General features: G+C 43.3%; 1 protein-coding gene across 4 annotated transcripts in view; it reads right to left on the bottom strand.

The window, feature by feature from the left end:
* The window catches only part of dysf (dysferlin, limb girdle muscular dystrophy 2B (autosomal recessive)), a 64,669-nt gene extending 46,569 nt beyond the window's left edge, over positions 1 to 18,100 (bottom strand). For 2 of the 4 annotated variants that reach the window (XM_069714779.1, XM_069714780.1), the window contains exons 1-17: positions 17,850 to 18,100; positions 8,896 to 8,951; positions 8,213 to 8,304; positions 7,308 to 7,413; positions 5,448 to 5,571; positions 5,108 to 5,364; positions 4,746 to 4,874; positions 4,607 to 4,669; positions 4,394 to 4,444; positions 4,253 to 4,283; positions 3,925 to 4,040; positions 3,702 to 3,828; positions 3,517 to 3,620; positions 3,358 to 3,426; positions 3,201 to 3,244; positions 2,652 to 2,734; positions 130 to 162 (exon numbers count right to left, since the gene is read on the bottom strand). In XM_069714779.1, the coding sequence (XP_069570880.1) occupies positions 130 to 162; positions 2,652 to 2,734; positions 3,201 to 3,244; positions 3,358 to 3,426; positions 3,517 to 3,620; positions 3,702 to 3,828; positions 3,925 to 4,040; positions 4,253 to 4,283; positions 4,394 to 4,444; positions 4,607 to 4,669; positions 4,746 to 4,874; positions 5,108 to 5,364; positions 5,448 to 5,571; positions 7,308 to 7,413; positions 8,213 to 8,304; positions 8,896 to 8,951; positions 17,850 to 17,937 (1,573 nt within the window). In that variant the 5' untranslated portion in view covers positions 17,938 to 18,100. Of the gene's footprint in view, positions 1 to 129; positions 163 to 2,651; positions 2,735 to 3,200; positions 3,245 to 3,357; positions 3,427 to 3,516; positions 3,621 to 3,701; positions 3,829 to 3,924; positions 4,041 to 4,252; positions 4,284 to 4,393; positions 4,445 to 4,606; positions 4,670 to 4,745; positions 4,875 to 5,107; positions 5,365 to 5,447; positions 5,572 to 7,307; positions 7,414 to 8,212; positions 8,305 to 8,895; positions 8,952 to 12,766; positions 12,999 to 17,849 lie in introns of those variants that run through there. The other 2 variants (XM_069714782.1, XM_069714781.1) reach the window with 2 other exon arrangements.
* Between the last annotated feature and the right edge of the window lie 3,968 nt (positions 18,101 to 22,068).

Here is a 22,068-nt window from a genome sequence, read left to right as displayed (position 1 = left end):
ATTTAGCCGTGATTTGAGTTGAAAGGAGAAAAATCACGTCACAAAAATCATGAAGTGAAACGGCTGAATCGACAGCTGAAGTGTTTCACACAGAACAAAGGTGGTGTAGAGAGGACGGGGGGGACGTACTGCCAGGCTGGACGGTCCGCGGAGTCAAGTCATCTGAATGCGTGGAGAGGAAGGATGGTTGAGAATCACAGACAGATGTTCAGTCACACAGAGAGGAAACAGATGTTCCTGAACGCCACTCAAAACCCAAGACACAAGACCTCGAACACAACACCTCCGAGTTAGTTGTCAGCGCTTCACACAGAAAACTGTGAAAGTTTAGTGAGTCTACGAACGGTGCAGCGACTGTTTACCTTACGTGGAAAACTGAGATCATTTCCCACAACGGTCCAACTCATTGTTTGGTAGCACAAAACAGGAAATGGTTTTTCAGTTATTGGACAGTGGAAGGAGGGAAAGGCGGACACGGGAAATAAACATGCTCGTATTTCATTGATGTTTCGTCGACCTTGGAAGTCGGCGCTCGGAACGACGTCACGCCGGAGTTGACCACGTCGGAAAAGCAAGGTTAGCTACCGTTAGCCAGAAAACGACACATCATTCTGCGTTTTGTACGTACAAACATCGCAGCAGCACGTCAACGGGTGGAGTTTGACGTCGGGGGTTGGTGAGGGTTTTCTTCTGTTGACTGGACACTCTGAAATTCTGAATTCCCGTTGAAATGGAGAATATCAGCATGTCAGTCACATCCAGGTTTTCAGTTTACTGAGCTAATGTCTAATTTGTTGAAAAGGACCATCCCAGTGTTTTTATTATACTTCGACGTATCAGGCCGACCTAACGTCACAGGTTACCACGTTTTCCTTCGGCTTTGGGAGTCCATTGGCTTCTAATTCTAGATTCTTTGAACATCAAGTTTGCACTAATTTTTGTAGCTGCAGGTATTTATTATGTAGGTATATTTTTTATTTTCAAAGAAATCAAAGACTGCCTAAAAAACATGAAACGTAACTCTAAATACGGACTTTTAGTGAAACAAACACGTCTGAAAATGGTAAATAAAAATTGTAATGTGCATATTATTTTTAAGTTAAAGTGTTGAAACCTTCGTTCTAGAAATTTCCCTTCGGTGTGAATGCTCCTTGTTTCCGTCTGTCTATGTGTTGGCCCTGTGATGGACTGGCGATCTGTCCAGTTTGTACCCTGCCTTCGCCCTATCTGAGCTGGGATAGGCTCCAGTGACCCTGTTCAGGATAAAAGCAGGTAAAGATGTTGGATGGGTGGAAGGTTAAAACCTTCAAATTTAATCATTTTGTTTAAGAAGTCAACATTTATGACTGACTGATAATTCCAGATTTTATCAGAGGCGAAAAATACATTTGCGAATCCAATTCTCACGAGCTCCAGTTCACGGTGACGGGTTGACTGATCACGTCGGCTCTGCACAGATTTTTATTCGCTGATGTTTCGTTCTGACAAAAAGTATTTTTCTGTGCTCCAATTGTTCCTTCATACGATCTAATTCACAGAGTTCCCCGGCACCTCAAAGCTTTTCGGAGACGTCACTGTAATTGTTTGTCTGAGTATGTTGCTGATGATTCATCTTGATGTAAGTTTTCCAGACAAAGTTAAAAAAGAAACGACACTCGTCACAAAAACGGTGAGCAAAACTCATGCACGTTGTCTTCGTCCGGCACGGGACACGCCAAAGACCCAAAACTCAGGCAGCATCAGTGTTTTAGTCACACAAACACTTTCCAGTTAGTCATCGTGCACGTCGCCGCAAAAAACATCCAGCCAGGCTTTATGTTCACAAACCGCAGACCCATTCGACGCTAACTGGTTTCTGCACAAGTGGAAGTCACTAAAAGCCTAAAATATGTCAGTCGCATCCATGTGGGCGAAACCATTTCCATCCTCCAAAGCAAAACCAGTAAAGCCATTAGTTATAACCTCTCCGGTCTAATTAAGAGCTCCACACTCCAGGTTTATACTCTGGAAGGTCTTTAATCGGCAACTCAATTCAAATATCAGCTTCGAGCCTATTAGTGCTCATTTATTAAACATTTTAGTTTAAAGACACTTGAGCAAGAATAATAAAACAAAACCCACCTGCAAGACATCAATTGCTGAACTAAGTAGAGCAAAGACATCTACTTTAAAAATCTGTTTCCTCAGAGATAGAGTGGAAAAGTTTGCCGTTGGCTTCTTGACATCAACATAATAGACTAGAATCTACAAACTGACCACTCGACCCCTCTGACTTCACCTCTAGTCACTGCAGATAATACTGCAGTTCATCAACAAACATAAACAAACATTTCAGGCTATTGTCTAAGTTACGAAGAAAAACTCTATATGACTGAAATGTAAATTTACTCGCCTAACATCAAACACAAAAAAGATAACTTCCATGGTCTCGGCCATTTCTGTAAACGTCAGCAAACACGTCCCGACTCGTTCATACCGACGTGTACATCGTAAACACAACCCCGTCTCAACGAAGTCATAGTTCACCTGAGTCTGAATCAAACAAGACAAGCTCAGTATGAACACTGAACACAACAAATCCGGTCTGAACCAGCTTAAACTGAAGCAGGCGGGTCCAAACCAGTTCCGACCGGTTCTGACCGGTTCCTCACCATCGATCTCTCCTCCGGGGGCGGAGATCTTAGACATGCAGAGGTGGGTGGTGCCGATGACGTCGTTGTGACTGGCTCGGTCCCTGGAATGAAAAAAAAGGAGAGGGACCAACACGTGTTTTAACAGCCAAACATAAATTCAAATTCATAACAGGAAGTTTAAACCGAGGTGTAAACAAGAGGTGCTGCAAAGAAACTACTGCATCAGATGGAAGAAAATGGAGGAGTAAATGTCCTTAAATCCATGTAAAAATCACAGAGAAGAGAGCACCTTTACATGAGCAGAACTTGCCTGAGAATTATCAGGATTTTAAGTTTTCTTCAGTATGCAGGTAATACTTAAAAGCTGTCTGTATATTCAGGACTACTTTTCAAACAGGAACTGACGAGGAGTAATTCGGCATACTTTTGATGGTTTTAATTTGTTTACAAATGTGTCAGTTTGAAAACCTTTGCTCTTAAAACTGAAAACATATTTGCAAAAAAAACAACCTTTACATTCAGCTAAGTTAATAAACAAAAATGTAAAAAAAATCCGCTGAGCTTCACCAGTCCAGGATTCTGATCCTCATCTTCTCACACATGGAGGGAAACTGGGAAGGAACAAGAAAACATATCCTGTAAAAATGATGAGTACACCTTCTCGGTAGCACGAAGAAAGCTGCATGCAAATATGTGTTTGCATTGTTTTGGTTGCATGTCTCACTCTGATGGGCATCGCCAGGCTCTGGTTCCACTGGGGATTAGCATTCTTCTCCAGGATCTTGGTGCAGACCTAGAAAAAGAAACGACAATAAACCCAGGTTTATATGATGGTTTTGTTTTTTTATTAAATAATTGGAGGTTTAAATGAGTCTGATGCTACCGTTTTGCCAGCAAAGTGGATCTCCACCAGAGGATCCACCAGGTTCTTCCTGTTGCTATCGAACCCGAGGATCTGCCTCATCCCGTCCATGAAGGCATCGTCCACTGCAGGAAGAAAATCAGAAACCTGTCAATGTCCAGAGTTCAAGCAGATGAATTAACCGTGAACACACACCGGACACTGACTCTGCGGCAGGTCTTCGGCTCTGAATATCCTCAAGGTGAAAGTGGCTCCTCTCAGAGACAGACCGGCCGGCCTCAGCAGGTTTCCCTCCACGTCCTCCTTGTCCTCCACACACTCTCGTTTGTCAGCCTGGAGACGGACGACCACAGGAATGCGTGAATAAACGTTTCAACGTCACCTGTTGAGGAGCGTTGTATTTGCGGTAAACATTGGCGGGTTTCTCACCGGCGGCTCGTCTCCGGCTGCCAAGACGAACAAGCTGACCTTCAGGTAACCTCTGACCCCGGCGGAGAGGTCGTCAGGGTCGCACAGCAGCAGCCATTTCCTCAAGAAGCAGTGTCCTGGAGAGAGAGAGAGAGAGAGAGGAGGAGGAGGACATGAGGTGAGACTTAAAGCAGGAAACAAAGAGATTCGATCTCACCGATGGATAACAGTGAGAGAACCGGTCAAACTCACTGTTATCATCATTTCATTTACGTCTCGACTTGATCTGTGGCGACGGATTTACACAAATACAGAAAAAACATGAAGTTTAAAGCAAGCAAATACTCACTGTGCTCATTGTAGACGGTGCCAACATCCAACTGGGGAAAACAATGGAATCATTTTACATTTTTTATCATTTTACAAAGTACAATCTTCCCGCCAGAAGTCGTCACAGACTTCAATCAACTCCGCAAACATGCGACGCTACCTTGAATTCTCCGATCACGGCGTCGGTTCTGAGAGAGCGAGAGTCGCACACCTGAGAAGCAAAGGAGAGACAAGAGTTTCCGTTTCCTCCAAATCAACTCGAAATCTAGACAAGAAGTTGAAGGTGAGGCGTGCTGATGGTGGGATATTCCTTCATCTCCTAAATGTTTGATGTTTCCAGAATATGTGTGCCAAGGCTAAAATTCGAACTCACGGTGATGAAGATTGGTTCGTCGAACAGGTCTGACGGCGTCTCGTAGAAGTTCATGAAGAACGTCTGTCGAGGGAAACGTATTTAAAGTTAGAATTCGAGGCACCGCGGTGAAAACCGAGAGAGACCTGCGTTCGTTTACCTCGTCAAAGACTGGGTTGTTGCCCTTTCTGATGCGGGTCCTCTTGTTCTGCCCGGCTACCGTTACCTTGACAACAGGTTTGACGTTGATGCCCGGCATCTGTCGTCCCTCGATGACCCGCACGCGAATCTGGATGAGAAGACGTACGGACGGAAACGTGTTTAAACAAACGTAGAGGAACCGTTACAGATCCCAAAATCTGATTAGTAAAGAATATAAACAGTATTTCACCAGTAACTTTGTTTTAAAGTGTAATCGTAAAAGGAATATGTCAAGAAATAAAAGCACCAGCAGGTCTGTTGTTCATCTTTCTCAATGCAACTAGAAGAAAAGTCCAGATCCAGACGAGTGAAGTGACCGACCTGGATGTCCTGAGGTTTGTTGGGCAGCGTCTTGGACTGACTGCTGGCTCCTCTCCTCCTCTTCCTCAGCCCTCCGTGGGTGTTGTAGGACGGCGGCGAACGCTTGGGAGTCTGGGCGGTGGGGGACTCCTGGCCGGGGGGCCCCTGGGGCCCGACGATCACCATGGAGCGTCCGTCGTCGGCTCCTTGGTCCTCCGGGGCCTCCAGCATCATCATGCTCTCGGTGTCCTCCTCGCCCAAAGTATCCAGAGAAATCACTGCACGGGAGGACAGGAAGTCAAATATAGAACCGACCGATACATCCGAGACGGATTTTATTACTGCCGACAGATGACGTTACTTGTGACGGTGTCCAGCTCCACGCTGGGGTTGTTGTGAGGCAGCGCTTCCGGCGGCGGAGGAGGCTGGAAGATCGGAGCCGCTCCAGGAGGAGGGAGGTAGGAAACCTGCAGCGTCAGCGTGGCCTGGTGGAGACAGAAAACACAACGTTACCACATCAGTGCAAGAATACGTGTTGTGAAGTACTCCTCAGCCTGTAACCTGCTTCATCACACTTGGTGTAGGAGTATGATTCTCGCTTTAGGGTGCGAGAGGTCACGGGTTCGAATCCCGGATGAGCCTGCAGGTTTGTCAAATTCCTCCCTTAACCTGTTCAGCACCCGTATTTGAAAGTGTCAACAGAAACATCGAATCACAATAAAAGCCCGTTTCCTTCATATTATTGTAATGGAGTTGAGCTGCCCTGCAGGAGCAGCGTGGGCTGGTAGAAGGAGTGGTCTTCTGCTGTTTCCTATAACAGAAAAAGCAGCTTAAGTGATAAGCCGTAGTTGTTTCTGTAAACAAAGTCATGAGGGTCTGAGTACAGTTCTCATCAACAGGTTTATCATCATCCTCTACGTTTACAGTGTAGTGAACATGTGGTGACACGGTCCTGATGACTCAGCTCTTCACCTGTAACAGTGAACCTACAGCAAAAACGCAGGTTAAGATAATGAGCATGAGTTCAGGTTTTCTTCTCAGACTAAAATCTTTCCTGCAGGATGCATTCAAGTTTTTTGTTTCATGGAAGCAGGATTTTTCTCCAGTTGTATCGACAAATGTGAAAAGTGGAACAGATTGATGAGAGCACCGTGTTTGTTACGTGGTTTATATTTGATTCTGCCTCGCTCTGCAGACGTTGTGGAAGAACACTTAATACGTCACACACATTTTACCTATCATAAAATAAACAGTGTGCGTATGTGCGTGTGTGCGTGTGTGTGTGTGTGTGTGTGTGTGTGTGCGTGAGACATCAATCAGGTTCACTGTGACACTGACAGGAAGACTTTGTTTTGGGTTCAGGAAATGAGGATGGGAAAATGAACGCAGTTTCATCCGCTTCAAACAAAAAACACAAGAAGACTGTAGGTGTGGCCCACCAAGGTGTGTGTGTGTGCGTGTGCGTGTGTGTGTGTGTGTGTGTGTGTAGTTTGTACTTCTGTCTATGTAAAGGCCAGTTTGAGTTTTAGCTCTTTTATGTTGGAAACATAAATTGGTTTATGAAAGGACATTCTGGCTGGTGTTTGAGTATTTTCTCTCAGTGTGAACATTATAAAGATTAAAGAAGTGTTGGAACGAGCTGATGTTGTAAGACGGAGAGATAAATAGATGATTCTGAGAAGGCTGAGACAACCACTCTGTCTGCAGGGTAAACGATGAAGCTACAGCCATGTGCCAATTAGCTTAGCTTAGCATAAAGACTGGAAACAGTGGGAAACTGCTAGCTTGGCTCTGTCCTTAGGTGAAAACAATGCATTTACCACCTGTGGAAGAAGAAGAACAAATGATATATATATATATACACACATACACACATACATGTTTTGACCATGTGGATTTCTTTTGTTTGACAAAAAAATAAAGTCTAAAAAGTTCACAGTTCACTATTTTATAGGGTTTTGTGCATTTCTGGGCCGAGACTGTGAAGTGATTGTTTGAGTACAGACTAAACAAACAAGATGCCACTTGTCATTTGGCACAAACCACAGATCCACAGACTTAAACTGATTACAGACAGTTAAAGAGAGAATAGTGGGAGAGGGGGGGGGGGTAAATCTGCAATGACTCAGGACTGTCATTCTCTATTTTAAGCTCCGGACAGGAAACTCAGGAGTGATTTAGGAGTGATTCATGAAACAGTGAGGGAGCGGAGAGTGCTCACCCCTGTGTTGTTTCTCTTGGTGTCCATCAGGGAGACGGTGAAGGAGGCGGCCAGGCTGGGAGAGTTGAGCACGTCCCTGAGAGCCAGCCGGCATTCCCCCAGAAACCTGGACGGACACAGAGCAGGCGCTGACGTGACAGGACCTCAAACACAACTACGTTTGTCCCTTTCTATTTCACTGCATCTATGTGGTGGAATCACTTCAACATATTAAGATTTGACAAACTACATACAAAGATAATGGCTTCATGCTGGAAGCTGCGAAACACAGTCAATAAGAAAAACAGAGATTATAGCAGAGTAGACCAAAAGAGGTCACACTGCGGTCTGCATGTACCGTGATGCACACGAGATGTGTGGATCTATTAATCAGTCGACACGAGCCGGATGAATGGGTGGAAACATGGCTGAATAAATACCACAATGAGAGGATGAACTGATTCTTTCATGCACGTCCTCTCGATGGAGTGAAACAATCCAAAAATAACCATCTGAAGGGACGGTGGGCCGACGCCCCGGCTCTGAACCCATCCCATCCATCCACAACGTCTCAGTCTGACAAACACACACTTCTTATCTCGGTTCCTGTTCTCTGAGCTACGAGAAAGATTGCTCTGTATTCCCTTCTTCCATATCTGATTAGAGCTCATACGGACACAGGATTGGTATTTTAAGATTGGATGAAAGGATCCCTGATTGGTAAAAAAAAAAGGTTTATGTTTGAAGTATTTGCCTCCCAACTTCTGTTCTATGCTCTAATATAAAAATACAAAAACTAAAAGTCATCTTTTCCCAAAAACTCAGCCTTCACAGGGACAAGTAGCTTTTTTTTTGGTTTAATGATAATTCATTGCAGGTAGTTCTTGTGTTTCTGCTGCCAGTAGATCATACAGAGCATACAGCACCTGTTTCTCCCCATTTTCTCATGATCCTTGACGACACAGTGAAGCTCTGCTCCGGAGTCCAGAGGAATCCCCTTCAGATCCCATTCGAACCCCTGGCAGGAAACATGGGAAAAGAAATCTCAAACAACGCTTTCACACTGTTCAGGTTAAGGTAACTAAAAGTGAGACACCGATGCCAACAGAAATGGTCTCAAAGGAGATTATGACCGTCAACGTAAGCATCCAAAAATCCAAGAATTTCTTGTGAGGGAAATATCTTTTAATTAAGAGTCATAAAGAGGCTGAGTGTGTCCTTATCTGAACTGTTGTTGCTTTTCCACAATTTCCTGAATTTAGTCTCGTGGTTATTAGTTAGAAAAAAAAATGGCCACTGAGGTCTGCATTGGCTTTTTATTAGACTCAAAAACAAATGTTTAAAATGATTCATTGTAAAAATCCAGATTTTTTTGGAAAGCTGCAGGGAGATTTTCAGTTTTGCCCCAATTTGAAAGCTATTTTGTGAAATCCCTTGTTTCTTCAAATCTCTACAACCGAGGTAGAGTGCAAAGTTCTTCTATAGAGCTGTAAAAGCCACATTAATGAGAAGTAAAGTAAATATTTGCACGTACCAAAGAGCAGTTTTGTAACTTTTTGATTGACAGCACCTTACCCAACTGACAAGTATTTGGTGTAGAAGACTTTACCTCGTTCCAAACCGGGTTGGAGTTGTTTTTGATGACCTTTGTCTTCTTTTTGGACCCTGAAACAGACGTAGAAACCGTGATATCAGCCAGCTTCCAAATAAATAACACACACACACACACACACACACACACACACACACACACACACACACACACACACACACACACACACACACACACACACACACACACACACACACACACACACATGGTGGTGTAAACATGCCGTTCTCAAATATAACACACGTGCATGTTATCTTCCTGTGGTTTCCTGTAACATGGAGTTTGGGGCTCTGATTTCCTGTCTGTCGGACAACTTCAACAAGAAGCGGGAGGCCAAAGAACTGGCAGAATATATCATCGACGACTGAAGAACGCAACGCACACGAGAAGGTGAATCATCAACAATCATTAGTTCCATTTTCTTTGGTTGCAGAAGTGATTCAGACACATAAAATACAAATGAATGTGCGTTTCCATTCATGGCTGTTATCTGGGTGGATGATCGGGGCGCATTATGAGAAAAACAAAGTAGGTGGGGCCAATTCTCCAATCGCTGCACAGAAGAGGAACCAGTAAGATGGCGTACTTGATCGGCCAACTAGTCCACCTTAGCCAGTTATTTATTTCAATCATTTTTATATTTTTTTTCACATTTTTTTTGGTGATATCGCTCAGGATGTTTTTCACGATTGATTGAAAATGGGCACAAAAAAAACACACGAGAGTAATTGCAGTTTTTATTTCCACTCAACTGCACAACACTGAGTTCAGTTTGAGTTTTACAATAGAAACAAAAATTGTGCCAAACATTGAAAATAAAACAAAGGAATTGTATCACTTGACTCTTGTTAGCCAAAAAATTAATAATGGTGCACAAACAAGTTGGATTTCCTTCCCTGGTTGCACTCTGTCGAAAGTATTTGGGCTTAATGGCAACACAATTCATGATGCACACACACACACACACACACACACACACACACACATTTTTATCTCTGCATACACACCCTGAGGAGGTTGTTTGTTTTCCTGTTTTCCCCAGTCATTATCCAATTGGAAAACGGAACACACACACACACACACACACACACACACACACACACACACACACACACACACACACACACACACACACAACCACCAGTTCACCTACTCCTCAAGTAATACCGCTCCTGCAAGATATCTTAAAAAACATCTCCACCCTTCCACAGACGGGTCGAGAGGTTAAGTTATAAGCGTAAATCTCCCGAAGGGCTGGTATCTCAGAGACAGGAAGTGGCACAGTGTTAACTTCCTGGTTGGTTCAGCTTGGCACATTTTCTGTCGCGAGCCGAGAATAGAAACCAACTTTGGCCCACAGGGCTGTGAAAGACATGCGGGAAACCTAAGTTTAGACCTGCTCTGTGTGTGTGTGTTGGAAATAACAGTGTTTTGACTGGATTTGCACTTCAATGTAGATTAAAGGTTTCGGGTTGGGGTTCGGATTGCAATGAAGCAAAACGGCTAACGTGATAATGAAACCGTGGTGGTCAGTCCGGTGATTTATAGCGTGCTGGTCAAACAGCATCACTACGACCTCCGAGTTTCATATATTATCACTGGAAAAAGAGCGGCTGGAAAATGGTACAAACATTTTCGTCTGGTCTTGGATTGCACATGGACTCCAGTTCGCAGGCTGAAACTGGAGCAGAGAAACATCAGAGTTTGGGTCAAACTTTTGAGGAAGAGAAAATCTTTAACACGCCCGCTTACAGCCAAGTGTTCCTGAGCCCATGCAGTGATTTCCTCTACAGAATCATAGCTGTTTTTAAAGCAGCGCCGCCTGAGGGACCAAACATCATAGACAACATCAGATTTTGGGTCAAACTCTGAGAAACGGTCGACAGAGAACCTTGAAATCCTTCAGAAAGTCTCCGGCGATGAAGCGACGAGCCGGGCGACGTGTTCTGAGATACGTTAAACATTTCAAAAGGGGCGGAGCTTCACCGTCCGAGAACTGACAAAGTTATCAGATACTGTTACAGGATAAAATGAGATTTGCTGTGTTGGTGACCGGGCTATATTTATCACAGGGCAGCGGTGAAGTAGCAGGGTTGCCTGTTTTTTTATTTCTGGTCTTGACGGATAACGACACTTATTGTTTCAATAACAACTTATGCAGGAAATCCTGCCTTCAGCACACGAACGCAGGCACACGTCGTCGCATTACAATCACACGTGCACCTGCAGACAAACATGACGTAAGACGTACGGGAAAAAGAAGGTAAACCGTCTCTGCGTCAGCATTCATTACGTCTCAGCAAAAGATTGCTCAGCAGAGCACTGAGTTGGATATATAACAGCAAAAATATTCACTGCAATGAGGCCAAATCGTCCTTGAACACACCTCAAAATCTGACCCACAAATGATCTTAAAGTTCACTGAAATTCATCAGAAGCAAACTAGACAACAGTTCTATTCCTCCCTCTTTAATCTAGATTAATTGATTTAATACAAGTTGTTTTGGAACATTTTCCTCTTTTCCCAATGGCTCCTTGCTTTTCTTTCTCCATCCTGAATTCCTATAAATGGACATGTTATCTGTTTTGTGAGGAGAGGAAATGCTCTCTCTTTGTCTTTCTCTGCTCTGAATTCCTGAAGTTGCAGCGGGCCGTAAACATCCCTCTGAAAAACACCACCAACTGATCTTTTGTTATTTCTGCTCATCAGTGAAAGAAGTTTATAATTGAAGGTGACTTCACAAAGTTTTTGACCAAATTAAAAGGCCGAGTGGGACAATACCTGCTGCTAATTGGTGTTTCAGACCTTGACAATAGAGCTACGCTGGTCTTCCCTTCAGACGGCGGGTTCGAGTTTCCCTTCAGGTTAGGGTCGGAGTAAGAGGGGTGATACGAGCATGTGTGTGTGTGATGGCACCAGGAAACCACGTTCAGACAAAGGCAGGAAGTTAAGAGCAGTGCTCACCTCATTAAGGAGGCAGAAACTGAAAAACAAACAGATGGAAAAACAGACAGTGGCTGAGGCCAGGTAGCCTCGACTCCTTCACCTTGTGCCATTTGGTATCCCTGCAGTAAATCAGACGACCAGGTTTTAACACATGAAAGCAGTGATGGCGACGCCTACGTCAGGGTCCCGACTAACCTGCCACCCACGTTAAAAAGTAATAAATCAACCACTCGTAACTTCATTTCAATCCCAAAGGCTGCACAGAAAGTTAACCTGTGCGGGGCCGATGCCAATGAGGATTGAGCAATTTTGTACGTTTTATTGTGTCACGATTTAATTCATTAGCTAACGAAGTAAGAGCTGAGGCTGCAGGACAACCTTTTCATAGTGTGGTCGTGCTGTTACCACCACAACTGGACGAATATATCGCTAACGCTATATTAACCATTATGTGAGTCTGTTGAAAAATGTCTTCCATAAGGTTCCAGCTCGGCCCCTCGTAATGACCAAAAACACCCGAAGGAAACCACTGAGATACAACAGAGAATCTAGCAGCGAGAGGGCCACACATTCTCCTCAGCAGGAGTGGAGACCAAAAACAGATCAAACACAGTGAATATTCAGCAATTAGCCTGAAACAACTCCTGATGCTGAATTTTGCTGCGAGACAATTTAGCATTGCGTTAAATGTTGTGTTCATAATTTGTTATCACTGCCCCCTAGTGGACAAAACATCAATTATTTCAGGCGTTGAGGCACCGGAAATGTGAGTTGACCTGAACTGACCCGATCTTCCCCAACAGATTTGAAAACAGACTTTCTCTCTCAGTATTTTGACTCATTAAAGCCCGAGTTTACCGATTGACTTGCTTTGTTTCATCGTACAACCACTCCACCAGAGAGGCACCTCAATCCTCTTACCTCTGAAGGTGACACTGGCCAGAGGGTGAGAGTGTCTCAGGTTGTTAGCTCGCTGAAGAAAGCAACGTAGCATGGCTGAAACCTCAGTGGAGTCGGGAAAACCTGCGGCGCTGAAAGACACTCGGGAGGAAAGGGAGGAATCGGATCCGCCGGACTTACAGGTGACTCAGTTCACCAGATAAGAGGCATCCAGAGGTCCTGAGCAACGGTTGGTTACATGACCACAGGAGGTTTCAAATGATAATAACCACAGTGACGACCACCAGAACTAACCAAGCAAACGGAAAAAAAGAAAGAAAATGTTGGAAAGAAATGCTCTTCTTAGGAAAAATAATATATCCACTGTTGGAAAAAAGATCATCAGTAACTGAAGTCCTTAATTGACATCATTGAAGCCCAGGAATAGAACAGGAAGGCGAACCAGCTGATTATCCACAGATGGTTTTCCCGCTTTGTCCGACAAACATCAGTCTGTGTCGGAAACCTCCAAATAAAAGCTATCTGCTGAAGTGGAGATGCGTCCGAGCCGGTTTCCTTCTGTTTCTGTCCGTCTCCAACGCTGTCGTGGGGAAGAAAGGCGACGAGCGAGCATGTCAGGAACACACCTCACATCCAGAGGAAATCTCCACATTTCCTGTGCCCTTTTCCTCTCGTCTCATGCTTGGTTCCCGAACTTTCCCAAATGTTTGCCGGGACAGTGTCTACTTATCCAACTCTGTGTCTTCCTTAACCCATCGATCTGACTCGGTCTCTTTGTATATTTATTGGATTGATTTCAAAGTCTCTTAAAACCAGTGCTGACAAAAATCCCACCATTTTCAACTCTGTTCATGTTTGCCTTCAAAATCTTATGGAAGCTGTGAAAATCTGCATTTGTACTGAAGAACCAATTATTATTTTATTAGAAGGAGTCTGCAGGATCCAACATTCACATGGACTTCAGTTCCAGAACTTTCCATGGGTTTTATTTGGTGGTAGTTAAGGATTTAAGAGATGGGTCTGTCAATAAGACATGATCTTAATCAGTCAAAATGATCAATGAGGCCTGCTGCATGAAGTATTTAAATTAAAAATATCTACTTTCTCAAGACCAACTGTTTTCAAAAACCTCAATAGTTGCTTTTATACTCTGTGAATTTAAAAAGAGATTTTAAGACTTTAAGAGATTGATGTCAATCTTTATTTTAACACGTACAAAATTTAAGACACCTGAGTTGACCTTCAGGAGGCGGTGGCAAGGTCACAAACAATCTGAAAACAGACACACAAATACCGTTACATGCAGTGTGAGACAGCGCCACCTGTAGGCATAAAGCAGGGCGCAACTGCACTTGTCAATTTGAGCAAATTTAAAACCCAACAATACCCACAAAGAAAAGAAAGCAAAGAGTGAAGTACAGATTAAAGAAAACAGCAAAAAGAAGAAAAGATCAAACTTCCTGTGGAAAGTTTTCAGTAATAATGATTACCTTCAAACATCTGCAAACATCTGGTTAAAATCACCAATGTTTTCATAGTTTCCCCTTAAAGCTCCCTTAAGTATTCACTATCTATTTGAAAAACAACACTGTTTAAAATCTATTATCATGGCTGGACCCGAACATGACGGACGGTTCCAGACGTCTTGTGCATCATATTAAACACACAGTGAAACAGCTCCATCACATCCTGAAAACGTTCTGACCTCAACTGGTGTTGGAAATAAAAGCTCAGCAGGATCGGAAGAAACCAGTTTGGAGAGAATTGATTTTCACAGTGACTCGGCCTCCATTTAATCTGATCTGTGTTCAGGCTTTGTAACCAATTATCTCTGCTGTAAATATATCATGAGCCTATTAACCGATCCAGCAGCACATGACATGCAGTGTTTTCCAGTCTGACCGAATGAGTTAAAAAAAACCAGGCAAAATCGGTCATTTTCAAAGTGTAAAGTTGAGGTTTAAATATGTCGGTACTTTCACACCTTCCTTGTTCGGTTCAGGACCTTTCCAGTTCGGTCCAACACTACTTTATTCAATCTGCCCGTCCGTTAGCCTTTATGCTCCTTCAGCCTTTAAGTGTAATGAAATGAAAGAGATGATGCAGCAGTTTTCTCAGTGCAGACGCAGCAGAGACGGCGTTCGGCTTTCAGGAGATGAGCTAAAGCAGAGTGAAGATCAGATATCAGCCAGCGAGGAGACGCTGACAAAACCTGCCGAGGATATGAAGCTGTTCGGTGATGGTTTCATCAGGAAGCTGAAAGACTGCCGAAATGGAGGCTTTTCTACTTTAGCAGGCTCTTTAACCTGGAAATGAAGGGCGTGGTATTGCGCAATAGTGCTCAGGTTGGAGTGAATTATTTAATTTATACTACGGCTACGAATCCGCCATCAGAATTTGATTAAGTGACCACAAGTGAACAAAAGCTACATGTTCCTCTGAGAAACTGTTTTCTTTAAGCAAAAGAAAAGTTATCTCAACAAATGTGTTTAAATTAATCAAAAAACTTGTACTGCACGTTTAAGAGCAACACCATGTCTAAAAGAGAATACTCATTTCTGATTGGTTGAGCGGTTTCGTAGCCATGGCAACATTCGAACTCTCACGTCAACTCTCCAGAGAAAAAGACGTGAAGGCCGCATTCTGCGTGTCCGCAATTTCGTCATCGTTAATTGAGATTTAAACCGTAAACTCCGAGCTTAACCAATAAGGTAACAAGACTCAACCACAACCCAGAATACGGCTTTTAATTTGAAACCAATACAGGAAGTCGCAGCGTTCAGCCAACAGGTGGCGCCAACTCATCACGCGCTCTCTCACCCAGTCATTTCTAGTGGCGGTCCAGCACACAACAGAAGCACAACAACACACTCTGATTGGTCCCGGTGCAGAAAACAACCTTCAAAACAACCTTCGCTCATGAAATTCATCAACCAGAATCACTGATCTGCTTCTTTCCGGCCCGGATCTTCACCCTGCCGGTCACAAGTGTCTGTTGGTGTGCAGACGTCCTGCAGCGCTCGGGCCTCTTTCACAGGGAAACTTTTGTGCACAGATTAAGTGTCATGAGTTCATGACACACTTACAAGAGAAAACTAAGATCCGTATCACAGCAAAGGTTCTGTATCGTATAGAAACGAATGACTTCGATGTGAACAGGGAAAGTCGAGGAATCACTAAAGTCTGGACAACGTGTTTCTGCTCCGAGCTAGAAAGAAGATTTTGAGGTATTTTACTGGATGAGGGAATAAATGGTTCATCTTTAGTAGATGTTTCCACTGGATCTACTCTGCTCACCTCTACTTGCTTTTAGTACCAGGATTTACCTTTGGTTTATCTTCTGGATTTAGTTTTTTTACACTGCAGATTAGAGCTTTTAGTCTCAATGGAGGTAAAACCCAAAAATAGTCGCAGGTACCGTCGGCGGATTCTGGACCGACTGACAGTTCACTTCACTCCCGTCCTCCTCTCCCCCCCGTCACCCTTTTCTTCCTCTCCGTCCTCCTCTCCCCCCCCGTCACCCTTTTCTTCCTCTCCATCCTCCTCCCCCGTCCTCTCCGTCCTCCTCCCCCCGTCACCCTTTTCTTCCTCTCCGTCGTCCTCTCCCCCCGTCACCCTTTTCTTCCTCTCCGTCCTCCTCTCCCCCCCGTCACCCTTTTCTTCCTCTCCATCCTCCTCCCCCCGTCCTCTCCGTCCTCCTCTCCCCCGTCACCCTTTTCTTCCTCTCCGTCCTCCTCTCCCCCCGTCACCCTTTTCTTCCTCTCCATCCTCCTCCCCCCGTCCTCTCCGTCCTCCTCCCCCGTCACCCTTTTCTTCCTCTCCATCCTCCTCCCCCAGTCCTCCTCCCCCGTCACCCTTTTCTTCCTCTCCATCCTCCTCCCCCGTCCTCTCCGTCCTCCTCCCCCCGTCACCCTTTTCTTCCTCTCCGTCGTCCTCTCCCCCCCGTCACCCTTTTCTTCCTCTCCGTCCTCCTCTCCCCCCCGTCACCCTTTTCTTCCTCTCCATCCTCCTCCCCCCGTCCTCTCCGTCCTCCTCTCCCCCGTCACCCTTTTCTTCCTCTCCGTCCTCCTCTCCCCCATCACCCTTTTCTTCCTCTCCATCCTCCTCCCCCGTCCTCTCCGTCCTCCTCCCCCGTCACCCTTTTCTTCCTCTCCATCCTCCTCCCCCCGTCCTCTCCGTCCTCCTCTCCCCGTCACCCTTTTCTTCCTCTCCGTCCTCCTCCCCCCGTCACCCTTTTCTTCCTCTCCGTCCTCCTCTCCCCCCCGTCACCCTTTTCTTCCTCTCCATCCTCCTCCCCCCGTCCTCTCCGTCCTCCTCTCCCCCCCGTTACCCTTTTCTTCCTCTCCATTCTCCTCCCCCGTCCTCTCCATCCTCCTCTCCCCCCGTCACCCTTTTCTTCCTCTCCATCCTCCGCCCCCCGTCCTCTCCGTCCTCCTCTCCCCCGTCACCCTTTTCTTCCTCTCCATCCTCCTCCCCCCGTCCTCTCCGTCCTCCTCTCCCCCCCCGTCACCCTTTTCTTCCTCCGCCCCGCCTGACGAAAAGACGACGGACGCAGGTTTTCCAAATAATAACCTCTCAGCTGTTATCTTCGATGGCATCCCAGTCAAACAGTTTCCACTTTCATCCTTAAATTGGTTTAGTTTTTTCTTCTTTGTATTGCTGTCGTTGTGTTCACTGACATATTGTATTCCCTTAACTGGTAAATGATCTTCACTTGTTTGGCTCCTTTTGACCTTTGCAGTCTCGGAACAATTTCCAGTTAACGAACCATCGGTGGCACGGCTGCTGTGCTTTATGGCCACTTTGGGGTTCAGTGTCATGCTCAAAGACACTCCGGCATGTGGACCGGAGGACCCGAGGATTGGACCGCCAACCTTATGACAACCGGCTCTCCCATCTGAGCCACACCCTTTACCCTATTCTTAGCCATCACTATTGAGTGCCTAACATGAACCCTCACACTGACTGGAACCTAAAAACCAAGTCTTTACCATTAAACTTGACCTTTGGAGGAAACTGGTCCTCACCAAGATAGTTGTACAAGTATAAAGTATATACACACACACACACACACACACACACACACACACACACACCTCCATACCTTCATAGGTGACGCTGCAGTAGGCATCGCTGACGTCGTCATCCGGCGTTACTAGACGCTCCGCACACAGAATAAACACACGCAGCATGGCTCAAAACACACAGCAGAGCTCGGCCACTCCGAGGTCCATATATAGGCGTCGGTATATATCCAGGAAGAAGCCTTAGAATGAGGAGAGATCCACAACAGTGAGAGAGAATGAGAGACAGGACAAATAAGGACTGAGAGAACGAGTGGTGGAGCTGCAGCTCTCAGCTGTCTGACCCCCCCCCCCCTCCCACACCACACACACACACACACACACACACACACACACAAGCATGGTGCACTGGCTGACTCATGCACACACACACACTGTCCCTTCAATCACCACTGGCTTAAAGGGGCAGTAACTAACACACACACACACACACACACACACACACACACACACACACACACACACACACACACACACACACAGTGGCCTTTATTTTCGGGTCAGACATGCTTGCACACAATCAACAATCCAAGCTCTGCCAACTCAAACCAGCTCACGTGAGGAGCTCAAAAATCTGCTTGTTGTTTCAGATTTTGGCGATAATATAAACAGGGCCGGCAGAAAAACTGTAAGAGCTGGTTATGATGTGAAGATCTTCTCCTGGAAGTGTTTCACTGAGTTATGAACCATCATGAACCTGATGAGTTGAAGATGGGGAAGGGGAGGGGGTGTTTCTGTTGCTCCTCTATTTATAGTAAGACCTAATGGGCTGCAATGGGGTCATCTACACATTCAGGAAGGAGTGTGTGTGAAAGTATGTTTACTTCTGTGGGTGGAGATAAAAATAAGTGTGTGTGTGTGTGTGTGTACCTGCAAACTAAAGCTGGAAAATGCATCCATATGAACCATGACGTGACTAAACTAGTATCTCTATGTGCCATAAGCAGTGGGAGGATATAGTAGAGACCAGGTGGACTTTTGCAAAACCAAAAAACCAGAGTAAGCAGAGTGCTGATTTTCTTTAACGTAACATCCATCGCTGTGAGATCCTGCTGCTGTCTGACCGGCAGCGAGCCTGCAAAACACAAGACGAGAGGAGTGACAAACAAAACCATCAATTTACACATTATATCAGCAAAAACTGTGGCAGTCAAAAAATGGGTAACTCCACGTATTTAAAGGTAATTAAAAAATGTTTTGTTGATATGTATCCAGCTCACATTAACTCGTTAACGTCAAGTTAGATGTTTTAACCACTAACCTGCTGACTTAAGAAAATTCACTGCAGTAAAACGCGTCTATAAATTTGAATGAGGCTTTTAGATTAGCGAAGCAACGTAACACTCACCGACAAAACCAAACTTTTCAAACGAAAGGAAAATGTGATGATATGGAAGCAAACTCCCTACAAGACCGCCAACTGAGAAAAAGCTTCAACAGCTTGACCGAGAATTTTATTTCTCTCTGAATTCCTAATTTCTCGCTGCAATTAGAACAATAAATGAACAGAGTTGTTGTGTTTTACAGTTGGTGCGTGATGGTACCCTCTTCAGGTTTGAGAAGATAGCAAAGCTGTGGAGTGAAAAACAAAACTTACAGAAGAGGAAGAAGCTACAACTCACATGAAAAAAGGTATCAGACAGAAATTAGTTTATTTTCTAAGCCACTATAAACCATGATGGTTTATTAAACATATACAATTGTGAAGTTAACATCTCTACATTGGTTCGACACAGTCATTTCATTCATCCAGTTTTTTTACATTTAAAAAACAATAATCAGAAGTTAAAGTCGCGATGAATCCGAAACAGATTCTTCTGAATTTTGCGTCGACGTTCTTGAAGGTTTCTGTTGAAGCTTCTGGTAATGTTTCTGAAAGAGGAAGGAGGTAGAAAACAAACAATGTGAGGAAAAGCAGGTGTTTGTGTGTGTTTAATGTTGTGTAGGTGTGTGTGTTTAATGTTGTGTAGGTGTGTGTTTAATGTTGTGTAGGTGTGTGTGTTTAATGTTGTGTAGGTGTGTGTTTAATGTTGTATAGGTGTTTGTGTTTAATGTTGTGTAGGTGTGTGTTTAATGTTGTATAGGTGTTTGTGTTTAATGTTGTATAGGTGTGTGTGTTTAATGTTGTATAGGTGTTTGTGTTTAATGTTGTGTAGGTGTGTGTTTAATGTTGTATAGGTGTTTGTGTTTAATGTTGTGTAGGTGTTTGTGTTTAATGTTGTGTAGGTGTGTGTTTAATGTTGTGTAGGTGTTTGTGTTTAATGTTGTGTAGGTGTTTGTGTTTAATGTTGTATAGGTGTTTGTGTTTAATGTTGTATAGGTGTTTGTGTTTAATGTTGTGTAGGTGTGTGTTTAATGTTGTGTAGGTGTTTGTGTTTAATGTTGTATAGGTGTTTGTGTTTAATGTTGTGTTGTGTGTTTAATGTTGTGTAGGTGTTTGTGTTTAATGTTGTGTAGTGTTGTTTAATGTGTTTAATGTTGTATAGGTGTTTGTGTTTAATGTTGTGTAGGTGTTTGTGTTTAATGTTGTGTAGGTGTTTGTGTTTAATGTTGTGTAGGTGTTTGTGTTTAATGTTGTATAGGTGTTTGTGTTTAATGTTGTGTAGGTGTTTGTGTTTAATGTTGTATAGGTGTTTGTGTTTAATGTTGTATAGGTGTTTGTGTTTAATGTTGTGTAGGTGTTTGTGTTTAATGTTGTGTAGGTGTGTGTTTAATGTTGTATAGGTGTTTGTGTTTAATGTTGTGTAGGTGTTTGTGTTTAATGTTGTATAGGTGTTTGTGTTTAATGTTGTATAGGTGTTTGTGTTTAATGTTGTGTAGGTGTGTGTTTAATGTTGTATAGGTGTTTGTGTTTAATGTTGTATAGGTGTTTGTGTTTAATGTTGTGTAGGTGTGTGTTTAATGTTGTATAGGTGTTTGTGTTTAATGTTGTATAGGTGTTTGTGTTTAATGTTGTGTAGGTGTTTGTGTTTAATGTTGTGTAGGTGTGTGTTTAATGTTGTATAGGTGTGTGTTTAATGTTGTATAGGTGTTGTGTGTTTAATGTTGTATAGGTGTGTGTTTAATGTTGTATAGGTGTTTGTGTTTAATGTTGTTAGTGTGTGTTTTTAATGTTGTATAGGTGTTTGTGTTTAATGTTGTATAGGTGTTTGTTTAATGTTGTATAGGTGTTTGTGTTTAATGTTGTGTAGGTGTGTGTTTAATGTTGTAATGTTTGTGTAGGTGTAGGTGTTTGTGTTTAATGTTGTATAGGTGTGTGTGTTTAATGTTGTATAGGTGTTTGTTTTTAATGTTGTGGTGTTTGTGTTGTAATGTTGTTTAATGTTGTATAGGGTGTGTTGTGTTTAATGTTGTGTAGGTGTTTGTGTTTAATGTTGTATAGGTGTTTGTGTTTAATGTTGTATAGGTGTTTGTGTTGTAGGTGTGTTTAATGTTGTTGTTTGTGTTTAATGTTGTATAGGTGTTTGTGTTTAATGTTGTATAGGTGTTTGTGTTTAATGTTGTATAGGTGTTTGTGTTTAATGTTGTATAGGTGTTTGTGTTTAATGTTGTATAGGTGTGTGTTTAATGTTGTATAGGTGTTTGTGTTTAATGTTGTATAGGTGTTTGTGTTTAATGTTGTGTAGGTGTTTGTGTTTAATGTTGTATAGGTGTTTGTGTTTAATGTTGTGTAGGTGTTTGTGTTTAATGTTGTATAGGTGTTTGTGTTTAATGTTGTATAGGTGTTTGTGTTTAATGTTGTGTAGGTGTTTGTGTTTAATGTTGTATAGGTGTTTGTGTTTAATGTTGTATAGGTGTTTGTGTTTAATGTTGTATAGGTGTTTGTGTTTAATGTTGTATAGGTGTTTGTGTTTAATGTTGTATAGGTGTTTGTGTTTAATGTTGTATAGGTGTTTGTGTTTAATGTTGTGTAGGTGTTTGTGTTTAATGTTGTATAGGTGTTTGTGTTTAATGTTGTGTAGGTGTGTGTTTAATGTTGTATAGGTGTTTGTGTTTAATGTTGTGTAGGTGTGTGTTTAATGTTGTATAGGTGTTTGTGTTTAATGTTGTGTAGGTGTGTGTTTAATGTTGTATAGGTGTTTGTGTTTAATGTTGTTTAATAGGTGTTTGTGTTTAATGTTGTATAGGTGTTTGTGTTTAATGTTGTATAGGTGTTTGTGTTTAGTTGTGTGTTTGTGTTTAATGTTGTGTAGGTGTTTGTGTTTAATGTTGTGTGTTAATGTTTGTGTTTAATGTTGT

Source organism: Brachyistius frenatus, unplaced genomic scaffold (assembly GCF_029030835.1).
Source record: "Brachyistius frenatus isolate BFR_SWC_R1_liver_20210118 unplaced genomic scaffold, ASM2903083v1 Contig_135, whole genome shotgun sequence".
Lineage (NCBI taxonomy): Eukaryota > Metazoa > Chordata > Actinopteri > Embiotocidae > Brachyistius > Brachyistius frenatus.
This window is presented reverse-complemented; position numbering and strand designations above follow the sequence as displayed.